Genomic DNA, 26,070 nt, shown 5'->3' with positions numbered 1-26,070 from the left:
CTGTAGCGTTATGGGGTGTCCCCAGCTCACTCCCCCCACCCCCAAATCTGCAGTGTGTGACGGGGCTGCCCCATACCTGGCCTGGCCCGGCCTGGCCCTGCAGTGTGTCTCCCTGCTGGCACCCTACCTGAGCAGCCACACCTCTATCTTCTCCCCCCCGCCAGGAAGCAGCCGGCGTTTTATTTCTCCTCTGCGTTTCCTGCTGGGCCCAGAGCCCTGCTGGGTCTGTGGCCAGCTCACACCTCTTGTCTGTTCCAGGAGCCTGGCCTTGCCGGGCGTGCCCGAGCCCTGCTGGGGAGCACCGTGTGAAGGAAGGCCAGGAGCTAACTGCACCCCCAGAGTGGCGTGTTCCCCCTGGCGGCCCTTGGAGCTGCCCCGGAGCTCAGCCCAGGATGGCCATGCAGAACCTCTTGCAGCCGGAGTACCAGCCGGAGCCAGTGCCCCCCGCGGGCAGCTTGCCCGGCCTGACCAGCATGGTGCACTCCTTCCTGGGGCTGGTACAGCCAAATGCCTTCCCAGCCGGTAAGAGCATGGTGTGGGCATCCCCAGGCTGCTGCCCCTCCTCCTCTCTCTGGGTTTCCCAGTGTGGGGCAGGGCAAGTGGCTGCAGCTCCCAGGCACTGATGTGTGGGGCAGGGAAGGGTCAGATCTAGGTTACTTGGGTCCCTTCAGGATCCCATTTGAAGAGCTGTTTTCAGCACCATCCACACATGTTCTCCCTCCGCTCCCTGCCCTGAATGTCCCCCAGGCCCTGTGTGGAACCCCAGATCTGTGTCTGCCACCCTGGCATTTGCTGCTCAGTGCTCCGCAGCTCGTTAGCCGAACGCATTATCACAGGAGGCAGCATGGCCCCATGCCCGGGACCTCAGGCTGGGGGGCCGAACTCCTGGATTCTATGCCTGGCTTGCTGGCTCTCGCTTGCTGCCTGAGCTTGGGCTGGTCATACCCCTGCCCGTGCCTCAGTTTCCCCACCATTCGGATGGGATTGCAATGCATGTGTGCAAAGCGCCCTGAGATCTATGGAGCGCATGGAGCCTGCTGCAGGCTGAGCCCGAAGGCAGCGCGGGCTGGCAGCTCTGCATGGGGAGTGGTGCAATGGGGAGTGTAACAGACGGAAAGGCTGTGGTGTGGGTTACAGCATCCCGCGGGAGGGATGTGCAGCCTGGTGGGGCTTGTTAAAGTGAACCAGTTACCACTGCCTCTTGGAGGGGACGTGGGGTGGGGGAGTCCTGAGGGACGGGAATGAAGGGAGGCTGGCAGGAGGCCATGACAGGGGAAAGTGGGGAAAGATTTGGGGTAGGGGACAAAGGGGGCACTGGGGATGGGGTCATTGATGGGAGATGAGGCAGAGACCCAGCTGGGGCAGAGGATGCATCTCAGTGAGACTCGTCTCCCCGCTGAGCCCTCCGCCCCTCGTTATCCGTGGGGCCGTGGGGGAGTCCCAGGAGGTGCTGTTCCCCGGAGGCAGCGAGCTGCGCTCAGCCTCAGGTGTGTTGCATTGGGGGTGGGTTTGTGATGCAGACTAGTTTTGGGGGAGCCATTTCAAAGGGCAGGAGAGTTTGCTCTGCCTTCGTTTATCTGGCAAGAGCCGGTTCTGGGGGCAGATTTGCTCCGTGGGAGTTGGGCCCTGGCGTTGAGCTAAGAGTCCTGAGAGCAGGGGGTGGCCTGCGCACAATTTGTGACCACGTCTGCCTCAGCAGTGGTGCATAGAGTGTCAGTGAATGGGTTGCACAACAAATATACCCAGACTTCAGGTCACCGATTTCACCTGCAAGGCCTCGAGACCCGCTCTCCCTTGGCGGGGGCTCTGTAAAGCACTCTGGGACCCAGTCTGAATGACAGGCTGGCCCCAAAGCCCTCCGTCATGAGTGGGGCCTGCGGGCTGGGGCCCTAGAGCCGGCTTGCGCGGACACCTCCTGCCGCCCCGCGCTGTCGCTGGCATCTGGCCCTGAGGGGTGAGTTGGGTTGTGCTCTGGGTCAGAGCAGTGTGTCTACACGGGGCATGATCAGGGGCCTTCCTGGTATTCTCAGGATTTGTATGTGACAGTTTATTGTTTATCTCTGTCCATTACAAGGAAAAAGGGGTAAACAGGGAGGGGGCAAAGTTTGCAGACGATACAAAGCTACTCCAGACAGTTAAATCCAAAGCAGACTGCGAAGAGGTACAAAGGGATCTCGCTAAACTGGGTGACTGGGCAACAAGAGGTATGCAGCGGTGTGGAAGCTGGGTGGGTCCCAGGATATTAGAGACACCAGGTCGGTGAGGTAATATCTTTTACTGGACCAGGTTCTATTGTGATTCACCAACCGAAGGTGCAGTAAAAGCTGTGACCTAACCACCTTGTCCCTCGGCAGCAGAACGGTATCGGCAGATGAAATTCAATGTTGATAAACACAGACAAAATCCCCACTATAAGTACAAAATTGTGGGATCTAAATAAGCTCAAGAGAGACATCTCAGCGTCATCATGGATCGTTCTCTGAAAACATCCACTCAATGTGCAGCTTCCTTCAAAAAAGCAACCAGCATGTTAGGAACTATTAGGAAAGGGATAGATTAAAAACCAGAAAATATCGTAATGCCACTGTAGAAATCCAGGACACGCCCACACCATGAACACTGCGTGCAGTTCTGGTGGTCCCGTCTCAAAAACGATACATTAGAATTGGAAAAAGTACAGAGCAGGGCAACAAAAGTGATTAGAGGCTGGAACAGCTTCCATATATGGGGAGATTAATAAGACTGGGGCTTCAGAGTAACAGCCGTGTTAGTCTGTATTCGCAAAAAGAAAAGGAGTACTTGTGGCACCTTAGAGACTAACCAATTTATTTGAGCATAAGCTTTCGTGAGCTACAGCTCACTTCATCGGATGCATACCGTGGAAACTGCAGCAGACTTTATATACACACAGAGAACGTGAAACAATACCTCCTCCCACCCCACTGTCCTGCTGGTGGGGAGGTGGAGGGTGAGAAAACCTGGATTTGTGCTGGAAATGGCCCAACTTGATGATCACTTTAGATAAGCTATTACCAGCAGGACAGTGGGGTGGGAGGAGGTATTGTTTCATGCTCTCTGTGTGTATATAAAGTCTTCTGCAGTTTGCACAGTATGCATCCGATGAAGTGAGCTGTGGCTCATGAAAGCTCATGCTCAAATAAATTGGTTAGTCTCTAAGGTGCCACAAGTCCTCCTTTTCTTTTTAAGACTGGGGCTGTTCATCTTGGCAAAGAGACAACTAAGGGGTGTGTGTGATCGAGGGCTATAAAATCGTGACTGGGGGTGGAGCCAGTGACCAGGGAAGTGTTATTTACCCCTTCACGTAAGACAAACCAGGGTCACCGCATGGAATGAACAAGCAGCAGGTTTAAAACAAACACAAGAAAGTACTTCTGAGCAGTCAGCCCATGGAACTCGTTACCAGGGGATGTTGTGAGGGTCAAAATTATAACTGGGTTCAGAAAAGAACTAGATCAGTTCCTGTAGGACAGGTCCAGCAGTGGCTATTAGCCAGGATGGGCAGGGAAGCAACTCCATGATCTGGGTGTCCCTAGCCTCTGTTTACCAGAAGCTGGGAGGGAACGACAGGGGATGGGTCACCTGATGATTCCCTGTTCTGTTCAGTCCCTCTGGGGCACCTGGCACTGGCCACTGTCGGCAGACAGGATCCTGGGCTAGATGGACCTTGGGTCTGACCCAGTCTGGCCATTCTTACGTCCCATGAGGCTTGTTTCATCCCATCATCCAGCTGCTTTTGGTGACCCAGCCGGTGCTATTTTCCAAGCGCGCTCTGGCCGGGATCCTGGGCTAGAGACACTGTTGGTGTGACCCAGTCTGGCCATTCTTCCGTTCTCCCCTGGCAGCTGCCAGGATTGGGCTCCTCTCTGCAGAGCCTGAACTGAGTTTGTGAGTCAGTTGCGGGTGGGGTCCTGAGGGGAGCACCCAGACCAGCTCTGTCATAAACTCATAGAATCTCAGGGTTGGAAGGGACCTCAGGAGGTCATCTAGTCCAACCCCCTGCTCAAAGCAGGACCCATCCCCAATTTTTGCCCCAGATCCCTAAATGGCCCCCTCAAGGATTGAACTCACAACCCTGGGTTTAGCAGGCCAATGCTCAAACCACGGAGCTATCCCTCCCTCTGTCCCTTGCTGACTTGGCGAGCCAGCTGGAAGGAGCTGGGAATCCTTCATCTCCGAGTGCAGGACTCTCTGGTCTGCTTTGAGCCACTGCAGGAAGATCTGCGTGGTGACAGCCTACCAGCCCCTGTTAAAGCACAGACCTGGGAGCCAGGACTCCTGGGTCTCATGCCACACTCACTCTGCGGGCTGGGGCGAGTCGCATGGGGCCGATTTTTCCAAAGTGTCTACTGAATTTGGGGCCCCTGGGGAGCTGCAGAGCTCAGAGCGCCAGCGGGTCCTGCTGGCCAGAGATGGGTTTGTGGGGCCCAGCCCCTCTGAGAGTCAGGCCCCTTTGTTAGGGGTCTCAGCTTGAGCACCCGAGGTCAGTGAAAACTCTGGCTTCGGGCTCTCTGTGTCTCCGTTTCTCTGCTCTGTAAAACGAGGATAATGAGTCTTCCCCATTTGTAATGCACGCAGATGTGGGCCAGTGATGGAGAGGGGTGACCTGTGTCTAGTGTGGGTTGTGGGGGAGACTGCCTAGGAAAGCCAGAGGGTGCAGGCAGTGGGGTTGCTGATTCTTCCCTGTGAGCCAGTGCCCAGGGGGTGCTGGAGGGACCATCTCTCAAAGGAGCCATACGACCAAGGTCCTGGCTGCTTGTGGTGAACTAAGATCCTAGAGCGACTAGCCCTGGTGTCTGCTCAGACGGGTCCTTCTGCACCAACCACGGGAGACGCTTTCGCTTCAGGCTGCTGGGTGCTGCTAAAGAGCTGCCATGTTCCGCCCCCAGGGTGCCTGCATCTCACTGGAAGGTGAAGCAATCATGACACACAGTTCGGAAAGTGCTCTGGTTCCGCTAAACCACATAACCCCTGACCCAGTCTGGACCGGTTCCCCTGCTTTTTGTAAGGGCCTGAGGTGCTTTTGTTAGCTCCCTTTTCCTCCCCTGAGCTTGTGTTTCCTTGTCACCCCTTCCTTGTCACTCCTGTTTGTTTTGTAGTTTGCAAACAAGCCATCTGGTTCTTGGCAGTGACCTGACTTGTTTGATTTCATGGTTTGTTTCCGGCTGCCGCACAGGTGTGATGGTGTGGGGCTGTGCCCTGGAGAGCTTGCCAAATACACAGTGGGTCGGGGGGCAGGGGGATAAGTGGGGCTCTGATGCAAGGGGAAAGCAGGACATGGGAAGGAAAGCAGTCCCAGCTGGAAAGGGAGGAGTTCATGCAGTTTGGAATTAGAGCTGTGGGTTTGCCAGGCCTGGCTGGAGGCTGGAAATGCACTCGCGAGAGAACATCCTCTGGATATGCCCCAGCAGGATGGTGTCCCTGGTGCCCATTGTGGTGGGGTGAGCCCGGCCCATGTCTGCACATCAACCCCTGGGAAAGAGACTGTCAGCTGAGGTGCTCACAGCCCAGCGTGGCCGGAGGACGTGATCCCCACTGCAGTCCTGTGATTTCTGCTTTCCACAGGGACAGATGGCACCCCCAGTCCCTGCACCCCGTACGCTGCACTGGGTCAGCACTGACTGCGAGGGGAGAGCACCCCCTGCTGAGCCCCACCCCACGCCCTGCAGCACCAGCCTTTTGCTCAGCAGTGTCCCTTCCACACAAACCCTTCTGCCCTCGAGCTCCGGGTCGTAAGGAGGGAGGGGCCGGGGTGACCAGGACCCGGGGGGAGAAGTGAGAGCACCAGGGAGCAGGGGACCCTCCTGCTGGAGAGGGGGACCTGGGCTGGGGCTCGCTGGGGGAGGCAGTGCTGCCATGGCTCGGGGCTCTGTGCCGTGGATCCTGGGCAGCCTGACCCAGCTGACCCGGACCAGCCATGGGCATTTAGTGCAGTGTTGACGTAACCAGGGATTGTCCCTGAGAGTCCTGCTCCAGTGTGACGCAGCAGGGAGGGGGAGTGTTGAGCTGGGAATGTGGCAGGGGGGTTTCCCTGGGGATGGGAGACCTGAGAGCCTGTCAACTGAGCCAGGACGGGGAGGGGGAGGTAACACCTCTGCCCAGGAATGTGAACAGAGGCTGCAGGAGAGAGCCTGCTGGGGGGGTTTTGGTTTCACTTTTGTGCTGGGTGGTGGAACGCAGGGAACCCCAAGTCTGGGGTCTAAGCTCCCTCCCCACAGAAGGACTGGACTGAGGGGTCCTGGTTGTACCCACAAGCTCTGTTTTAAACTGTGTTCCTATTGTCCAATAAACCTTCTGCTTTATTGGCTGGCTGAGAGTCACAGTGAATCCCAGGAAGAGGGGTGCAGGGCCCGGACTCCCCCACACTCTGTGTCAACTGGTGGCAGTGGTGGGACCTGCTGCACCCCATGGACGGTGCTTCCTGCAGTAAGTGATTGGGGAGCAGTAAAATGAAGGGGGATTGACGGGGACCAGGCATGCTGAAGATTCAGAGAGAGACGGTTTCAGGGGGCGGGTAAACCCTGGCAGTGTGTGACCTGAGAGAAGGACTCTTGCAGAAACAGGGTCCCCCGGGGGATTGCAGCGAGCGGTCCCAGGGGCGGAGGAGTCTGCAGCTCGACCCTGGCAAAGAGGTGGTGACCTCAAGAAGGACTGGCACCCTAGGGGTTCTTCCTGGAAACCGTGGGAAGCTGCCCGGCCTGCGAGTGGCCAGCAGGGAGATGTACGCTAAACGCCTGAAGAGCGACCTGGTGGAGCTGTGCAGGCAGAGGGGGCTGCGCATCGGGAGGTCCACCAAGGAACAGCTGATTGCCCAGTTGGAGGAGAGGGATCGCTTGGATGACCCGATCCCTGTCCCTGAGGGAAGGCGCCTGGCAGACGCAGCGTGGGCCCTGGGGCCTAACCGGGCTGGGAGGGGTCAGACTGCTGCTGAGGACATCCTGAGACCCTTCCTACCTAGGCCTGGGGGAGGGGTTAGGGGAAGCCCAGCGAATACCGAGGGCACCCTGACCCCGGCAGCCGGCAGGGGATCCTCCCGGCGGAGCTCCCCATCCCTGGAGCGGATGCGGCTAGAATGGGAGAGGGAGATGAAATGAGGGAGCTGGAGGATCATGAAAAACAACGTCAACCTGAGCAGGAGGAGAAGGAGAAACAGAGGCAGCATGAAGAGAAGCAGAGACACCATGAGCTGGAGCTGGCCAGGCTGAGGAGCAGTGGGGCCCCGGCTGCGGTGAGTGAGGGGGGACCCAAGACTGCAAGGAGCTTTGATAAGTGCTTCCTGGCCCAGCATAAGGAGGGGGAGGACATAGATAGCTTCCTGACGGCCTTTGAGAATGCCTGCGAGATGCACAGGGTTGACCCCGCAGACAGGCTCCAGTTTCTCACCCCCTTACTGGACCCCAAAGCCGTGGAGGTGTACAGCCGGATGACAGGGCCGGAGGCAGGGGACTACGAACTGTTCAAACAGGCCCTGCTCCGTGAGTTTGGGCTGACCCCCGAGATGTACCGGAGAAGGTTCCGGAGTCAGCGTAAAATGCCTGAGGTCACCTACCTACAACTGGTCAACCGGATGTAGGGGTATGCCCGCAAGTGGACAGCTGGGGCCCGAGCTAAAGAGGACCTGCTTGACCTAATCGTACTGGAGCAGCTGTATGATCAGTGCCCTTCCGACCTGAGGCTGTGGTTGGTGGACAAAAAGCTCGAGAACCCCCAGCACGCAGGGCAGCTGGCCGACGAGTTTGTGAACAGTCGGTCAGGGGGTAGTAGGGAGGAGCCCCAAAAGAACAGGCCCCCCCCAATGCAGAGAGAGAGTCACCAGGGGGCCTCCCAGCGGGGAAATATGGAGAACTCCCTCCCAAGGGGAACGCCTGGCGCCGGGCCCCTCCGACCTGCTCGAGGGGACCAATGTGACCTGAGCTGCTATCACCGTGGCCAGAGAGGCCACGTATGGACCCGGGGCCCCAGGCTCAGGGACAGACTGAGCGGACTCAACCTACCCAGGGTTAACTGGGTAGGGACCCAGCTGGACAAGGGGCAGACGGCCCAGGCAAGGGGGGCTGATAGCTTACCACCTGCTCAGAAGGGAAGAGTACCCCAGGCCAGCTCCGCCAGAGGGCTGGAGGCTCTGGACTCAGGGTGCTCGGTTTACAGGGTAGGCGCGGGGCTGTCCCTCCGGAGCGAGTGCCTTGTTCTCCTGGAGGTGGATGGGAGGAAGGTCAATGGATACTGGGATACGGGCACGGAGGTGACGCTGGCCCGGCCCGAGGTGGTGGCCCCAGATCGGGTGGTGCCCAACACCTACCTGACCCTGACGGGGGTGGGTGGGACCCCATTCAAGGTGCCCGTGGCAAGGGTACACCTGAAATGGGGGGCCAAGGAGGGCCCCAAGGAGGTGGGGGTGCACCACCATTTGCCCACTGAGGTGTTGATGGGGGGACCTAGAGGACTGGCCAAGCAACCCCCAGACCGCCCTGGTCATGACCTGTAGCCAGAGCCGGCAAGAGGCACTGCGCCCCGACCTCGGGGAGGGTACCACATCGGAGGCGCAGGACCCTACCCGGGTGGGGAGTGAGCGCCAAGGGGCACGGCTCAGAGAGGCAGAGGCCTCAGACCTGGCCACTGAGGGGGAACCGGTCCCCATCCCTTCCCCAGCCGCTGAGTTCCAGGCCGAGTTGAGGAAAGATCCCTCCTTGTGGAAGCTCAGGGACCTGGCCGACCTCAGTGTGGGACGGACTATGAGGAGAGGCTGCCAGGAGAGGTTCCTGTGGGAGAAGGGGTTCCTGTACCGAGAATGGGCTCCCACAAGGGAAGTAGAGTCCTGTGGGATCAGGAGGCAGCTGGTGGTCCCCCAGAAGTATCGCTGCAAGCTATTGTACCTGGCCCATGACATCCCCCTCGCAGGGCACCAGGGAATCCGGCGCACCCGGCAGAGGTTGCTACAGAACTTTTACTGGCCTGGGGTCTTTACCACGGTCCGGCAGTACTGCCGATCCTGTGACCCCTGTCAGAGGGTGGGGAAGGCCCGGGACAAGGGGAAAGCGGCTTTGAGACGTTTGCCCATCATAGAGGAGCCTTTCCAGAAGGTGGCCATGGACATCGTGGGGCCTCTCAGCAGGACGACCCGGTCGGGGAAGAAATACATTCTGGTGGTGGTAGATTTTGCCACCCGCTACCCCGAGGCAGTGCCCTTAGCTTGCATTGAAGCAGACACCGTGGCCGATGCGCTCCTGACCATTTTCAGCCGAGTGGGGTTCCCCAAGGAAGTCTTGACAGACCAAGGCTCCAACTTCATGTCGGCCCTGCTCCGGAGTTTGTGGGAGAAATGTGGGGTCCAGCACAACTGGGCCTCAGCTTATCACCCCCAATCCAACAGGCTGGTGGAGAGGTTTAACGGGACGCTAAAGATGATGCTGAAAACCTTTATGAGCCAGCACCCGCAGGATTGGGACAAGTACTTACCTCACCTGCTGTTCGCGTACAGGGAGGTGCCCCAGGAGTCTACCTGATTTTCGCCTTTCGAACTGTTATATGGAAGGAGGGTGAGGGCCCCCCTGGACCTGATGAGAGACGAATGGGAGGGGAAGGCCACTCCCGATGGAAAGTCAGGGGTGGAGTATGTCCTGATCTTCCGAGAGAGACTGGCTGAACTCATGGGCCTGGCCAGGGAGAATCTGGCCAGAGCCCAGAAGAAGCAGAAGGTCTGGTATGACCGCACGGCGCGGGCCCGGGCCTATGCCACCGGGGATCAGGTGATGGTTCTCATCCCTGTGAGAAAGAACAAACTACAGGCCGCCTGGAAGGAACCTTTCAAGGTCGTCAAGCAGCTCAATGAGGTAAACTATGTGGTGGAGCTGTCGAACCGGGTGCACCACTGCCGGGTGTACCATGTGAATATGATGAAGCCATATTATGCCAGGGGGAATGTGGTGTTGGCCGTGTGTGGACATTGGGAGGAGCAGGGAGATGACCCTTTAGTAGATCTATTCCCTGGGACCAGAGCTGGTTCCCCACTGGAAACAGTTCCCCTCTCGGATCAGCTAACCCCTGCCCAGCAAGCTGAGGTCAGGGGGGTGCTGCATCCATACCGACAGCTGTTTTCCAACCAGCCTGGATGCCCTAATCTGACTGTCCACCGGGTGCAGACAGGGTCGCACCCGCCAATAAGATGCTCCCCTTTCCGAGTCACAGGGAAAACTGCTCAGGACCTGGAAAGAGAGGTCAGGGACATGCTGGCTTTGGGGGTGATCCAGCCATCGGCCAGCCCTTGGGCTTCGCCGGTGGTGCTGGTCCCCAAAAAGGACAGGTCGATCTGGTTCTGTGTGGACTATGGGAAGCTCAATGCCATCACTGTATCGGATGCCTACCCCATGCCCAGGCCTGATGAGCTCCTAGACAAGCTGGGAGGAGCTCGGTACGTTACCACCATGGACCTTACAAAGGGCTATTGGCAAGTGCCGCTGGATGCAGATGCCCGGCTGAAATTGGCCTTTATCACCCCTCTGGGGCTCTACGAGTTCCTGACCCTGCCTTTCGGCCTCAAGGGAGCGCCGGCCACCTTCCAGCGCCTGATGGACCAGCTACTGAGGGGGATGGAGAGTTTTGCTGTGACGTATATTGATGACATCTGTGTCTTTAGCCAGATCTGGTAGGACCACGTGTCCCAGGTTAGACAAGTGCTGGACCAACTCCAGGGGGCTGGGCTGACTGTAAAAGCGGAGAAGTGCAAGGTGGGGATGGCGGAAGTATCTTACCTGGGCCATCAGGTGGGAAGTGGCCGCCTAAAGCCGGAACCAGCCAAGGTGGAGGTGATCAGAGACTGGCCTGCTCTCCACACCAAAAAGCAGGTCCAAGCCTTTATTGGGATGGCAGGATACTACCGAAGATTTGTGCCCCACTTTAGCGCCATAGCCACCCCCATCACTGAGCTATGCAAGAAGGGGAAGCCAGACAAGGTGGTCTGGACCGAGCAGTGCCAGGTGGCTTTCCGGGCGCTGAAGGAGGCTCTGGTCAGTGGCCCAGTTCTGGCAAACCCAGACTTTGACAAGCCCTTTGTGGTGTTCACCGACGCCTCAGACACGGGACTGGGGGCGGTGTTAATGCAGGAGGATGAAAAGGGGGAGAGACACCCCATTGTGTACCTGAGCAAGAAGTTGCTACCCTGGGAGCAACACTACGCAGCCATCGAGAAGCAGTGACTGGCCATGGTGTGGGCCCTCAAGAAACTAGAGCCCTATCTCTTCGGGCGACACTTCACTGTGTACACTGACCCCTCTCCCCTGACCGGGTTGCACCAGATGAAAGGAGCCAACGCCAAGCTCCTGAGATGGAGCCTGCTCCTGCAGGATTACGACATGGACGTGGTCCACGTGAAGGGAAGTGCCAACCTGACAGCGGATGCGTTGTCCCGGAGAGGGGGCCCCGAACTTCCCCAGGTCACTGGTCAGAGTGACCCTGCTCAGTTCAGTCTCGAAGGGGGGAGAGATGTGATGCAGCAGGGAGGGGGGAGTGTTGACCTGGGAATGTGGCAGGGGGGTTTCAATGGGAGACCTGAGAGCCTGTTACCTGAGCCAGGACGGGGATGGGGGAGGTGACACCTCTGCTGGGGGAACTGGACAAAGGCTGCAGGAGGGAGCTGGCTGGAGGGGGTTTAGTTTCAGTCTGGGGCTGGGTGGAGGAACGCAGGGAACTCCAGGGCTGGGGTCTAAGTTCCCTGCCCCCCCAGAAGGACTTGACTGAGGGGTGCTGGTTGTACCCACAAGCTCTGTTTTGGACTGTGTTCCTATTGTCCAATAAACCTTCTGCTTTACTGGCTGGCTGAGAGTCACGGTGAATCCCAGGAAGAGGGGTGCAGGGCCCGAACTCCCCCACACTCTGTGACATCCAGCGTGGCCCCGGATTCCTGGGCTCGAAGCAGGAGTTGCTGGGTGAATTCTCGGGCCTGGGTCATGCGGCCAGTTGGACTGGGGCAGGCGGGCAGGGGGCAGGACAGTCCCTTTGGGCTGTGGCATCTCTGGGGTGCTAACTTCCCTCTTTGCTCCTTTCCCCAGAACTCCTCACCAACTTGATCCAGCAGAAAAATGACATTATGGACCCTGCCGTGTACAAAGAGGTGAGGGCCCTGGCGGGGCCACGGGGAAGGGCATGGGGCAAGGCCCCCCACAGGCACCGAGGGAGAAGGTCCCTGTCAGGGCTTAGTGGGGACTCTGAGGTCAGCCATGCCCCAAGTGATGTCCCGTTTCCCCCCCCCCGCCCCTCTCCCAGCGATGCCATCCATGCTACAGACAGGGGCAGCAGGCTGGAGCACTTTGAAAGAATCAAACCCCAAGGCATGTTGCCCGATTCGAAAGCCCAGCGGCCTGGCCAGGTTTCAGAGCCGGTGACTCCTTTCTGCCTCCCCAAATCCTTGGGCCTTCCCCGCAGTGTTGCTCCTTCACCGCCTGCCCTAGGCTGCCACGCTCCGGCCCAGAGGCAGCTGCCTTTCTGTGGGCAGGCGTGACGCCCAGGGCCACGGGCCCTGCTGGGATGGACGTTGCTAATGCTGGTGCTCTCGCCCTAGGTGCTGGTTTATGAGGTGGGCTTCCTGGTCTGCACAGCCATCGGCCTCCTCTTCATCGTCCTCATGCCCCTGGTCGGCTTTTGCTTCTGCTGCTGCCGCTGCTGTGGGAACTGCGGGGGGACGATGTACCAGAAACAGAGCAAGCACACAGGCTGCCAGCGCAGGGCGCTCTTCCTCTCGGTGCTGCTGGTCACCACCCTCCTCCTGTGAGTGCCGCGCTCTGGCCCAGCGCCTCTGCGGCCTCATTTCAGCGCAGAGCCCGAGCCTCGTGGGCTCTTGCATTGCTGCCTGGCCGTGCGTTGCTGGCCCCATGGGGGGCAGGGGGGCAGTTACCCTGTATATGGAGGGGGGTTGGGAAGGCCTCCGGATGACCAGGCATTACTAACCCCCTCTGAGCTAGGCAGATCCCTGGGTCCCCAGGCTGGCCTCGTCCACCGGCTCCAGTCATCTCTTCTCGCACACTGCGGTGGCCTGGGCCAGCTACTCTAACCCCCCCAGTCCACCCGGCTGTGCTGTGTTGTTGCCCTTTTGGAAGAAGTTTCCTCCTGGCGCCCAGCTCATGCCCCGGAGCCCGCGGGTGTGGGTGCCCTGGAGGCTTTATCTGGGCTGAGGCTGTGATCCCACCCAGGGGACGAACACACTTGCGTGCACGACCCATCACACGGAGCCCTGCTCCCCCAGGGCTGAGGTTCTGGCTGGAGAGCAGCTGGGATGAGGAGTCCCAGCTCTCTGGAGCCAGGAGACGCCTTTGGGTGGGGAGGGGCTGGTGCAAGCCTGGGGCGCCCAGATGTAATGGGGAGGGGCAGACGCCGCTGCCTGCGGGCGAGAGCGGCTGGGAAAGCAGATGGGCGAGGCAGGGAGTGGAGACCTGCCAGGAAGTCCCCATTGTTCGCAGGAGCAGATTCCTGCCCGAGGACAAAGGGCCAGAAGCCTCAGGAAGTCAAGGTCCGAGTTCAACCTGGGGTTAGAGCATTCCAGGCTAATCACCTGCAGGGGGGAATCACCTGCGGGGGGACACCCAGCTAGTGACCAGGAATGCGGGGGCTAGCCCCCGCTCCCTCCACTAAGTATGAGCAGCAAGGTGATGCTGGAGCAATGGCCGGGGAGCTGGGGATCCGGCACTTGGAGATCCAGCTGGGCCCTGGCTGGGCCTGCTGGGGCAGGTCGCTCCCTTCTGCCTCAGTTTCTCCATCTCTGTGACAGGGAGGATGGCATTCTCTCGTGCCAAGGGGGAATTGACTGGTTAACCCGTGCAATGTCTGGAGTGTCCCAAGGGATCATGGGAGGCAGGTTGGGGGCCTAGCTCCCACAGAGCCCCTCAAAAGGGGGAAGGGTTCTAGAAGTGCTTGCCATGGACTGGCTAGCCACTCTGCTCTCTACTGGGCACGGGCAGAGCTGCTAATCTGTGTGTCATAAACCTGGTACCCTGAGTGGCGATTCTGCTTTAGCTCAGCCGGTAGGGGCCAGGGATTGACCCCTGCTGTGGCAGCAAAGCTCGCAGGCTCAGTGTGTGCGGCCCGGTGACCCCCGGGGTTCGTGATGGTGCCGTTGTCACCCTCAGGAAAGGGGGGTCAGTGCGGTGACTGTGGGCCTGGGATTGGGATGAAGCTGCAGGGCTGGCACATTCATTGCAAGCCGCGCTTTATGCTGGCTTGTTAGTTATGCCCCCTCACCCCCAAGGGTGGACCTCACCGGGGGGAAACTGAGGCACGGGGCGGCACAGTGCCCTGCCTGAGCTGGCACAGCAAGGCCCTGGCAGAGCCCAGGAGTCCTGACTCTCAGAGCGTGACGCCACTTGCTGTGAGCAGGCCCCTCTATGCATGGACAGTCTGGGGGCTCAGCACACACAGCTAGGGCCCCCCCAGGTCTCCATGTGCTGATGCTGTCCCTGCCCCCTTTTCTCCTTGTCCCAGGGCTGGGAATGTCTGCGCTTTCATCAGTAACGACCGCGTCTCCCGCGCCGTGAACGGCAGCTTCGGTGCCCTCAACACCACGTTGGACAACCTGAGCATCTTCATCCGCTCCATCCCCCAGGTACACGCGGCGCCCCCGCTGCTCACCTGCCTGCCGGAGCCCCCCGCACCTCACCTGTCCTGCGGGCCAGAGACCAGCAGGGCGTGAATCCCAGGGTCTGCACAGGGCGGGGATGCCAGGGGCCTGCCCTGAGGTGACCCACGCAGCCCCCTGAGTTAGTCCATTGCTGCTGGGTATGGTGCAGTCCCCCTGTGGGAATGGGAGCCCTCTCCCCAGCCTGGCCTGTATTCACCCCCCTTCTCCTTGTCCCCGCAGCAGGTGGATATAATCATTGACAACAGCAACGTGCCGGTGAGCCAGGCCAACCGCAGCCTTCAGGGTGAGTCTGTGCACAGGGGGCCGTGGGGGGCTGGGGCAGGGCATGGCCCTGGGGACCTGGCTCTGGGGCGGGGGGCTTTGGGGGCTGGGGCAGGGCGTGGCCCTGGGGCGGTGGGGATGGGGATGCGTGATCTGATCCACCCAGCGCGTCTCATGGCCTGCCTGGGCTAGCCCTTGGGGATGCCCTGCCCCAGCGCTCAGAGCCCTGGCGGAGGTCAGGCTGCACAGGGCTCTGCTCCCTGCCTGTATGGCCCCAGTATGGAGCCCAGCACCCTTGGCTCCCAGGACCCCATTCCTGGCTGCAGGGGGCACGGGCTGGCCTGCACCATGCCCCGTCTGGCCCCTCCGGGCTTCCAGGCGTTTGCTCACCTCCCCCACCCCTCCATCTTGGCTGCTTTCTCATCACACCCCCAGATCATGGCGCAGCCCCCTCCAGCCCAGCCAGGGTCATTCTCCCCACAACACCTGCCCATGGGCATCCAGCAGGGCAATGGCAGAGGGGTAAGGAACCCAGGAGTCCTGGCTCCCAGCCCGTAGCTTTAGCCACTTCCTCTCAAGGGACCGTAGCATAACCTGGGCTCCGTGGCCAGCCTGTTCTGTGCCCGCTGCCCACCTCCCTGCATGCCCACGCTGCAGGTGGCTGCTGCGGTGCTGAGCCCCCACACTGGGGGGCAAGTGGTGCAGGGGGTGAACTCTCCGGGCCAGACAGGGGCTCGGGGTTTGGAGCGCTCCCTGGTGGCCGTGCGTCTGGCTGGGCCCAAGGTGACAGCGCTGCCCCCTTCTCCACAGACATCGGGCCCATCCTGGGCAGTAGGATCATCTCCGCGGTGGGAGAGGAGACGTACGGGGCGCTGGGCTCTGCCATGCGCCTGCTCGAAGGTACCGGCCCTGGGGCTGTGGAGTGGGAGCTGGGGAGCCCCACGCACAACATGGCCCTTCACCCCCTACAAGAGCTGCCCACCCAGCACCTGCCAGGAAGGGAAGGGGGCGTCCCCAGACACCGGGGGGAACAAGCCCCTAAGGCGGGCGGGGGAGGACAGAGTAACCCTGTGGGTGTTTGGTGGGAAAGCTGGGGGGCTCGGGGTGGTGCCAGGGGGCACCTCTGCAGTGGGGGGCAGTATAACCCCCTGTGACATTCCCCTCTGGTGTTATCTGGACCGGTGGTTTGCTAGGCCTCTCCAAACTTTGACTCTGGGAGCCAGCCTTACCCTGCTCTGTAGTGAGAACCCTCACTCCTGGGCTGGTCACACACAGCCTCTGGCATGTCAGCTGCTCCTTGGATTGTGCAAGCGAATGACACTAGCCAGCCAATATCTCTGGTCCCAGACACAACCATAGGAACCTCTGTCTTGCAGTGCCAGTTATGCCCGCTGGACGCTGCCAGCTTCTATGAGGTCATCAGTTTAACAAAGAAATTGATATGTACCAGGTTTGTTATCCCAAGCGGAGTCTCTGACACGCTGCAAACCACACGCACTGCTTCAGGTAGAATAAACAGACAGATTTATTAACTGTAAAGATAGATTTTAAGTGATTATAAGTCAAAGCACAAGAAGTCAGAGTGGTTACCAAAAGAAAAGAAAATAGAACATGCAGTCTAAACTCTCGACCCTATTAGACTGGGCAGCGACTAAATGAAGCCGTTTTTCTCACCCCATTGGATATTGCAGTCCTTAATAGACAGGTTTGTTCAGGGCTGAAAGTAACACTTGACACTTACCAGTACGAGGCCGGGGCAGCTCCGGTCCGCGGAAGGGCCGGGGCCTTGGGCAGCCGGGGCGGGGCTGGGGTCAGCATTCCCCAGCCAGCCTTTCCAGGCCGCCTGGTCCGCGCTGCTGGGGCTCCAGTGGCAATTTAAAGGTCCCAGGGCTCTGGATTCGGCAGCGGCATCCGGAGCCCCGGGCCCTTTTAAACCGCTGGCCCCAGGGCAGTTGCTCCCTTTGCCCTACCTACAGACCCTTCCAGCAGGGCCGCCGACGGGGGAGGTAAAAGGGGCAGGGAGGTTACAGTGCTGCTGTGGCAACGCTTTACTGTGGGCTGCGTACGGGCCGGGGCGGGTTCTTACCGGCCCACTTTCACGCCTGGGTTTGTTCTGTAAACCTGGGCCAATCTCCTGTGCTGGAGTCTTGTCTTCTTCTCAGTGTCCTAGTTGTTCGCGGGGAAGGTGGGGGCAGGAGAAGGCCCTGTATGTGTCCACTCTGTCTGTTTTATACCCTCAGCCCATGTGCTTGGGGAGCACAGTCCAGGCATGGCTGGGGGGTCTCTCCAGGCAAGGTTGAGCAATTCTCGTTGTGGGGCCTCATGCAGGCGAGTCATCGCAGTGTAGCTCCCTTGCTGGACAATGGCTGTGGATGGTTGTTTGACACCCCGCCCGGGGGTTGGTGACTTTCCTTGCTGTTGCCTCTGGGGAGCTAACGTCTGGCGGATTCCCCAACTTCCAGCATGATTTAGTGACCACCATACTACACAATCTCATAACTCCATCTGCATCAACGATACACATCTATGGACAGAGAAATGACTCTCAGCAGATCACAACCTTTCCCCGGATACCTTACAAGGCCTGCTTTATATGTGACAGGTTTCAGAGTAACAGCCGTGTTAGTCTGTATTCGCAAAAAGAAAAGGAGGACTTGTGGCACCTCAGAGACTAACCCATTTATTTGAGCATAAGCTTTCGTGAGCTACAGGAATGCATCCGATGAAGTGAGCTGTAGCTCATGAAAGCTCATGCTCAGATAAATGGGTTAGTCTCTAAGGTGCCACAAGTCCTCCTTTTCTTTCTGCTTTATATGTGAGATCACCATTATATGAAAATGAGAACTATGGGGGTTACAGCACGCTCCTCCAAGGTAGAGAATGTCACACCCCCTCAGCCCCAACACCTGAGGGGCACAGGGAATCCCAAGAGCCCCAGGGATCCTGGGCTGGAGAAACTCCCCCGTTAACCATCCCCTGGGATCCCCTGATTCACTGTCGCCCCAAGGGCCTGGACGGATGGTGCTCCGAGCTCCTTCCCTGACCCCAGTCTGGCCCCCACCCCTGCAGCATGGAGTTACCAGGGTGGTCTGAGACAGGCTGGTCCCGCTCGCCCCAGCCCCGACTGAGGTGTTGAGGGGTCACTTTGGGGGTGTCCGGCAGTCCCCCTTGTGGCACAGTCAGGGGGTGTCGCAGGGGTGGGGCACGGTGCAGATGGGACGAGGACTGAGCCATAAGGAGCCCCTTGCTGTCCCCGCCAGTGACGGACCTGGTGGAGCAGGAGCTCCGAGCCGTGAACGAGTCAGGCCAGCGCCTGCAGCAGCTGCAAGGGGAGCTGACCCAGAACCTCAGCAGCCTGCAGGAACAGATTAACCGGACCCTGCAGAGCTGTGGCCACCCCTGCTCCCAGGTGTCCGTCAGCGGCCTGGCCCCCGACGCCAACTTCAGCATGGTGAGACGAACACACGGGGGGCTGCAGGGGGTACAGGGGTGTGGGGTGCCTGGGGGCTGGATGGGTGCATGGGTTACAGGTTGGCATGGGGGGCTGGGTGTGGTGCAAAGTGGTGCAGGGTTGCACGGGGAGCTGGATGGGTGCATGGGGTTGGGGGGACTGAAACCTCCCCGACATGCAAATACCCCCCAAACCTCCGATGTACCCGCTGTGTGCCCTCATGTCTGTGTGCTGACATGGGCACCGTCCTGCCACCCCTGCTGGTATGTACGTCGCCAGGCCCACACGGCGCCAGCTCCCAGTGCCCCCTGCTCCTGCCGGCGCCCCCTCCCCAGGCATCAGCCCCACGTGCTCCTGTTTCCCCAGGTCCCGGACGTGAGCAGCCAGCTGGAACTGCTGAGTAACCTGACCAGTGCCAACCTGAGCGCTGTCCTGCAGCAGGTACAGGCAGGGGGTGGCGCGGGGCAAGTGGGACGTGGCTCTGACCGGCACCGTGTGGGGCTGGTCTGCAGGGGCATTGCCGGCTCTCCCTGCCCCAGGGTGCAGTCTGGCGTGCCGGCCTCGGCCGAGCGGCCTGCGTCTCCAAGCCATGGCTCTGGGGCGGGGCAGAGGGACCTGAACCACGACGCCATGTGGAAAATGCCCACCGTGCTAGCCGGGCGTCCGCCCCCACCCGACCTGGAGCAGGCCAACGGTCCGTCCAGCCCAGTGCCCTGCCGGTACTGCCCAGGGCGGGGCTGAGGGTGCCTCCGTCATGGTACCCCCCCCGTGTGGGGAGAGCCCAGCAGCCTGTCCGGGCCAGCGCTGAGCCCGGGGCATTGGCCAGTGCTGGGTATTTCAGATAGTCCCCGGTGCTGGGGCACGTGGGGCTGGGGAGCGGGGCTGGAGCAGGGCCGGGTGGTGTGTTTGCCCTCGCCCTGTGCTCTGCGCTGGAGCCCTGGGCTGGGATCTGAGCCTGTCTGTCTGTCTGTCTCTCCCCGTCCGTGTCTGGGGCTGCAGGCCAACGAGACGCTGAACGAGACCCCCAGGAGGGTAGAGGAGCAGGTGCAGAAGGTGGTGGCGGGTCAGTGGTGCTGCTGTCTGGTAATGCAGGGACCCCTCCTGCCCCAGCTCCCTGCTCTGGGACTGGGTGCTGTAATGGCCAGGGGCCCTGCCCACCCCCTCAGGGCCCTACCTGTCCCACCCCGGAGCCAGGGGTCCAGGCCCCACCTTGGCCTAGGAAGCGGGTCTGTGCTCTCCCCACATCCCCTGCCATGTTCTCCCTTCCCACCCAATCAGCACAGCTCTCCCGGTTCTCAGGCTCTCTCCTCCCGCTTTGCCCCCCAGCACCTGCTGCCCCCTCAGATCTGCCTGCTGGGGCTGCGTCTGCCTCATGCATTGTGCAGGGGAGCCGGAGCGTGGGCCCCGGGGGGCTACGGGAGCAGCCATCGGTGCCCGTGCGTCCCTGACGTGCCCGTCCCCTACAGATGCGCAGAGCCAGCTGGCCGAGGTCAGGCGGAAGATTGGCGGGGTGCGGAGTGAGATCCCGGTGCTGGACACACTGGGGAACGTCACTGCCATGCTGGACAGCATCGCCAAGCAGGCCAGTGACTACGAGCCGCAGGTCACCACCTACGACAGCTACAGGTAGGGGCTGGGCCTCTGCCCCCCTGTGTGGGGTTGATCCCGCCTGGGGGCTCCCTGATCCGTAGGGGACTCTTGGGGGGTGGCAGGGGCTGGAGCTGCATGGCGCGGTGGTATGGGCCAGAGAACACTGGTGTCCCCAGCTCACGGGGTGTGGGACCGACGCCCCGGGTGGGCTCTGAGCCCCCTGCCCTCGGAGGGGGTCAGTTGTTGGAGGGGGCGAGGGGAGCATGGGCTGAGCCCTGCCATCGGCCCAGGGAGCACCGCAGGGGAGCAGCCCACTGTCCCCATGGGGCACTGAGAGCTGGGATGTCCTGGGGATGAGGGGGGGTCTGCTCTAAGGAGAGGGAGAGACCCCCCTCAGTCTGGCAGCAGGGGGTGACCCCCCGGCCAGCCCCCAGACTCCTGCCCCACCAGGGACTGGGTCTCTCACGTCTCCCCCACAGGTGGATCGTGGGCATCTGTCTCTGCTGCCTGGTGCTGCTGATTGTCCTATGCTACCTGCTGGCCCTGGTGCTGGGGGCCCTCGGGCTGAAGCCGTCGGTGCTGCCCATTGAGCGCAGCTGCCTCTCCAACTCCGGCGGAGAGTTCTTCATGGCGTAAGAGCCCCCCCGGCCCCCAGAGCCGTTACAGCGGCTCCCCACGCTGCCCCGGGGCGCCCCGCGTGGGGCTGGAATGTCAAAGTGCAGCAGGGCGGGGGCGGGACCCCGGGCACGGCGCTGGACAGGCCCGCAAGGGAGACCTGCACCCAGTTGTGGCGCCCACACTGGGACCAGACGTGGGCAGACTGGAGAGGGCTCAGCAGAGCCCACAGCAGGACTGGGGGGCAGGGGAGAGCCGCGCGGAGCCCCGTGTCCTCTTTTAGCCAAGGGGTGGCCCGGAGGTGACTCGATCCTGGTGGAGGGGCACCAGAGGAGGGGGTTTCTGAGTGGGGGGCTCCTGGGTCTAGCAGGCAAAGGCAGGGGGAGATCCAGTGATGAGCAGTGAGATACGTGGGCCCAGGACTGAGGGGGTGTCCAGCTGTGGGGCAGCCGCACTGGGGACAGTACGTTGGGTTCTGGTCTCCAGGCAGCTCGTGAGCCGTGAAATGACTAAGGCTGATTTGCAAGGAGAGGCCATCGGAGTGGTATCTGGGCTGGGGGGGATGGAGGACAGAGAGGCGTTGGAGTGGTATCTGGGCTGGGGAGGTGGGGGGGACAGAGAGGCCATTGGAGTGGTATCTGGGCTGGGGGGGACAGAGAGGCCGTCAGACAGGCCCTGGGGTCTCTGCATGCGGGTGCCCGGTGCCCGGGGTGGAGCTCACGGCTCGTTCTGCCTTCCCAGGGGGGTTGGCTTCAGCTTCCTCTTCTCCTGGCTGCTGATGCTGCTGGTGCTGGTGACCTTCCTGCTGGGTGGCAATGTCTACACGCTCGTCTGCCAGCCCTGGCACAGAGGGCAGCTCCTGCAGGTGAGAGCCCAGCCTGGCGTTGCCACGTCAATGTCGCTGCCGGTACCTGGCTCTGCCTTGCCCAGGGGGTGGGAAAGGGCGAGGGAAGGTCAGAACCTGCATCCCCAACCCTGCGGACCTGGAGGTGTGGGGAGAGGAGGGGCAGTAGGGCCCTGTAACGATGCTGTCTGTGGGAACCCGCTGAGGTCACTCAGTCGGGGTGAACTGCAAACAGACCGGGGCAGACAAACCCCACACGCTGGTGGATATTCCAATACTTAGAGTTATCAAACCAGCCCAAACCAGCCTCTGTATCACCTCCCCGGGTACTCTGACGTCCACACGACGCAGTGCCCTTAAAGTGCCAGCCTCAGGCCCCCCTCCAGACACACCTGTCAGATACGAGGATGGTTACCGAACATCTTATCTCATCCTATAAAAGAAAAGATTCTCCAACCCCAAAGGATCCGCCACACTCCCAGGTCCAATGATAACTTAGATCGTACCCAAAATACACGCTAGAGCCAATTCTTGTTAACTAAACTAACATTTATTTAAAAAGAAAAGAGAGAGAATTGGCTGAAAGATCAATATACAGGCAGACTTGAGTTCAGTTCTTGAGGTCCGGGTACATGGCAGAGATGGTGAGTGTGTAGTGGCCAAAAGTCCTTTTAGAAATAGTCCACAGGTTACAGTCCAGTGTTCGTATTCAGGGTGACTCCAGTCAGCGACTGAGGATCTCAATCCTCATGGCTCAGGGTTTCCCCTTCTTGAAACCCAAAGCAGATCTGAGATGAAGAAGGACCATGTCCCAGGGTTTTTATACATTTCCAGCAGCCTCTTGGCCTGAGAAGACAATCGGCTTCACTTTCCTTCTCCCAAACACCCTGGCAATTAGCACAGGGTCATTTATCCATTAACCGTTCAGACACAGGTTACCACAACCTTCAAAGAGGCACATAGACAACAATACTATGTCACTCAAGTATCTTCCTAAATGTTAATCCTCCTTTTTTGGTCTTTGAATCAAAGCCATAGCCATAGCCAAGCCTCGTTTGCTGACATCACAAGCCCTGAGCACACAGCTCCCCTTCTCTCTCTCACCATGCCAGCTGCATTTCACAGCTCTCTCCATTTCCATCTCTTACTAACCAGGCTTTAAAGTTCGAGGGCCGGGGTCAGGTCAGTCTGGGAGTTCATTAACTCTTTCTGGCCCTGTCACCTTTCAATGAGATATTATATTACAACCTGGGTCCTCAGCCCTAGGGACCTGGGGGTGTGGGGAGGGGAGGGGCAGTAGCTGCAGCTCACGAAAGCTTATGCTCAAATAAATTGGTTAGTCTCTAAGGTGCCACAAGTCCTCCTTTTCTTTTTGCGAATACAGACTAACACAGCTGTTACTCTGAAACAGCAGAATGGGTCGCTCAACCCCCTGACCTGCAGCCCTCTGCTAGCCCAGCCCTTGGCTCCCCCCAGCTCTGCCAGTGCCCCCCAATGCTGACCCACATCCCCCTGCTAGCCTAGCCCTTGTCTCCCCACAGCCCTGCCGGTGCCCCTCAATCCCAACCTGCAGCCTCCTGCTAGTTCAGTCCTGGGGTCCCTGCCAGCCCAGCCCTGAGTCCTTCCTGGGCACAGGGCTGCGGTGACAGTCGAGTTTGCAGAGGACCCTCTGGAGAGGAGCCGGAACCTAGTAAACCCTTTCCACGCGGGAGCTGAGCCAGCCTCATGGAGGGCAGGCTGGGGGCGTGGAGCTCCTGCCCCCCTGGGGCCTGGGACAGGCTGGCACTGTGCAGCTTGGCTGGGGCAGGTCTCAGCTGCTCTCCTGACTCCTTTGCTTTCAGTTCCTGGAGACCTCGGAACTCACTGCGAGCTTCAACCTGTCGAAGATGCTGGGGCTGCAGGGCGGGACGGTGTCCCTCTCCGGAGTGTACAAGTCAGTGCCACCCCTGCCCGGGGCACACGCGGCTGGTCTGCGAGCCAGAGCGCCCTGGGGCCCCTCCCGACCCTCCATTCCTACAGGGCCTGGGGCCAGGCCCCGCCCTGTGCCTCAGTTTCCCTCTTTGCACATTCGGGGACGGGACGATATGATTCTGATCTCTTGGGGCCTGAGGAAGGATGCCCTGGAGCGGACCCTGCATGGCTGAGGCCTGTAAAGAGCTGAGGGGGTCGCATCATGTCCGCGGGGTGGGGGCAGCGCTCTGGTCCTGGACGCCTGCATGGCACAAACATCCCCGGGGCCCATGGGATGGGGGAGATCCCACTGGCGACATGGGGAGCCCCCTCTCCCAGCCTTTGGGAGCTGAGGGACCCTGGCTCTAGCCCCACCTGCCCTGGGCCTATGTGTGTCTACGGGGGGTGCCCCCCATTGGCCGCCAGCCCTGTCCTCATCTCTGACGTCCACCCCACAGCAATTGCCAGCACAACGAGCCCCTGTGGCACACCCTGCAGCTGGGCCAGGCTGTTCCCTTGGACGAACTGCTGAACATCAGTCAGGTCAGTGTGGGGAGCGCTGAGTGTGGGGGCTGCCTGGTGAGGGGCGCGGCCCCGCGGTGCTGGGCACAGAGACCGGCCCAGCCGTGTGCAGCGCCCCGGGGATCCCTGGTGGGGGGTGCGGCCCCGCGGTGCTGGGCGCAGAGACCGGCCCAGCCGTGTGCAGCACCCCGGGGATCCCTGGTGGGGGGCACGGCCCCGCGGTGCTGGGCACAGAGACCGGCCCAGCCGTGTGCAGCGCCCCGGGGCTGCCTGGTGGGGGGCACGGCCCCGCGGTGCTGGGCACAGAGACCGGCCCAGCCGTGTGCAGCGCCCCGGGGCTCCCTGGTGAGGGGCACGGCCCCGCGGTGCTGGGCACAGAGACCGGCCCAGCCGTGTGCAGCACCCCGGGGATCCCTGGTGGGGGGCACGGCCCCGCGGTGCTGGGCACAGAGACCGGCCCAGCCGTGTGCAGCACCCCGGGGATCCCTGGTGGGGGGCACGGCCCCGCGGTGCTGGGCGCAGAGACCGGCCCAGCCGTGTGCAGCACCCCGGGGATCCCTGGTGGGGGGCACGGCCCCGCGGTGCTGGGCACAGAGACCGGCCCAGCCGTGTGCAGCGCCCCGGGGATCCCTGGTGGGGGGCACGGCCCCGCGGTGCTGGGCGCAGAGACCGGCCCAGCCGTGTGCAGCGCCCCGGGGATCCCTGGTGGGGGGCGCGGCCCCGCGGTGCTGGGCGCAGAGACCGGCCCAGCCGTGTGCAGCGCCCCGGGGCTGCCTGGTGAGGGGCGCGGCCCCGCGGTGCTGGGCACAGAGACCGGCCCAGCCGTGTGCAGCGCCCCGGGGATCCCTGGTGGGGGGCGCGGCCCCGCGGTGCTGGGCGCAGAGACCGGCCCAGCCGTGTGCAGCACCCCGGGGCTGCCTGGTGAGGGGCGCGGCCCCGCGGTGCTGGGCGCAGAGACCGGCCCAGCCGTGTGCAGTGCCCCGGGGATCCCTGGTGGGGGGCACGGCCCCGCGGTGCTGGGCGCAGAGACCGGCCCAGCCGTGTGCAGTGCCCCGGGGATCCCTGGTGGGGGGCACGGCCCCGCGGTGCTGGGCACAGAGACCGGCCCAGCCGTGTGCAGTGCCCCGGGGCTGCCTGGGAGCAGCTCGAGGTCCCGCAGGCCTGGGGGGGCTCCAGGGGCTCAGAGTAGGTCCGTGTGCGGCTTGGCTGGCCGGGGACTTGGGTCTGCCCCCCAGCTGGGCAAGCAGGGGGCATTGCTCCTGCACGCGCCACCTGCTTTACTGGCCCTTTCCCGCCCCCAGCGGTCTGAGGTTCGAGCCGCGGCCAGCGAGCTGCAGGGGGAGATAGTCCCGAGCGCAGAAGCGGAGCCGAGGGAGGGGCAGACCCTGACTTGCATGTGCAGAAACCCACCCGCTCGGGCCAGCCAGGCCGTGCGCGTGCCCAAGGGCCACTGAGCACGTGTTACACTGGGAATGGGACCTGTGTGTGAGAGCCCCCCCCCCCCCGAACCAAGCCCGGTGCGGTGGGTCCGGCCCCGGGTGCATGTGCCAGCCTAGGGCTCCCCAACTCCCAGCCCCCCAGGGGCCAGGCCGGGGGCTCAGGCTGCCCGGGGCGCGCTCCCCAGCCCCCCAGGGGCCAGGCCCGGGGGTCAGGCTGCCCGGGGCATGCTCCCTGCTTAGCCTCGCTGCCCTAGCTGCTGTGGCAGTGGTTGAGCTGGGGCCCTTGGGGGGAGTCGGTGTTCCTGGGGCCCCCCGGGTCCCTCACGGCCTCGCTGCCCCCCGCAGTACACTGGCAAGATCAACGCGGCCTTCGACCGGCTGAACATCAGCCTGGACCCCATCACCTTCCTGAGCCAGAGCCAGAAGCAGATGCTCCGGGACGTCGGCACCTCTGGTCTGCAGCCCAACTTCACAGGCTTCCTGCAGCAGGTGGGCTGGGGGGGGGCAGGGCCTGTCTCAGGCTGTGGGTGGGATCTCGCGGGAGGGCGGGGGGCAGTTGCGGGATCTGGGGCTCTGTACCTTGGGGTGTTTCCGTGGGGTCACAGGGCCCCAGACTGCTGCTAGGCCGTGTCCCACACCACGTTCCTGGGGCAGCCCCCTGGCCTGGGCAGCCAGTGGGAGAAGCTCTCTGCCCCCAGGGGGTCCCACCCATCCTGAGTGGGGATGGCCGGGGGGTCAGGGGCTGGGCAGGGGGGGC

At 61.5% G+C, this 26,070-nt stretch overlaps 1 protein-coding gene across 2 annotated transcripts in view; it reads left to right on the top strand.

Moving 5' to 3' along the window:
• LOC140915101 (prominin-1-A) overlaps window positions 1-26,070 on the top strand; it is a 59,368-nt gene that overhangs the window by 20,857 nt on the left and 12,441 nt on the right. Inside the window, exons 4-18 of one of the 2 annotated variants that reach the window (XM_073354584.1) lie at window positions 259-522; window positions 12,063-12,124; window positions 12,572-12,777; window positions 14,485-14,605; window positions 14,861-14,924; window positions 15,713-15,802; window positions 18,163-18,353; window positions 18,720-18,794; window positions 19,353-19,416; window positions 19,820-19,979; window positions 20,423-20,575; window positions 21,300-21,423; window positions 23,244-23,335; window positions 23,811-23,895; window positions 25,659-25,802. In XM_073354584.1, coding sequence (XP_073210685.1) covers window positions 259-522; window positions 12,063-12,124; window positions 12,572-12,777; window positions 14,485-14,605; window positions 14,861-14,924; window positions 15,713-15,802; window positions 18,163-18,353; window positions 18,720-18,794; window positions 19,353-19,416; window positions 19,820-19,979; window positions 20,423-20,575; window positions 21,300-21,423; window positions 23,244-23,335; window positions 23,811-23,895; window positions 25,659-25,802 — 1,895 coding nt within the window. The remainder of the gene's footprint in view (window positions 1-258; window positions 523-12,062; window positions 12,125-12,571; window positions 12,778-14,484; window positions 14,606-14,860; window positions 14,925-15,712; window positions 15,803-18,162; window positions 18,354-18,719; window positions 18,795-19,352; window positions 19,417-19,819; window positions 19,980-20,422; window positions 20,576-21,299; window positions 21,424-23,243; window positions 23,336-23,810; window positions 23,896-25,658; window positions 25,803-26,070) is intronic. The other variant, XM_073354585.1, reaches the window with a different exon arrangement.

This window comes from Lepidochelys kempii, chromosome 7 (assembly GCF_965140285.1).
Source record: "Lepidochelys kempii isolate rLepKem1 chromosome 7, rLepKem1.hap1, whole genome shotgun sequence".
Taxonomy (NCBI): domain Eukaryota; kingdom Metazoa; phylum Chordata; order Testudines; family Cheloniidae; genus Lepidochelys; species Lepidochelys kempii.
Note: the sequence above shows the minus strand (reverse complement) of the source record. Positions and strands in the feature narration are given on the sequence as shown.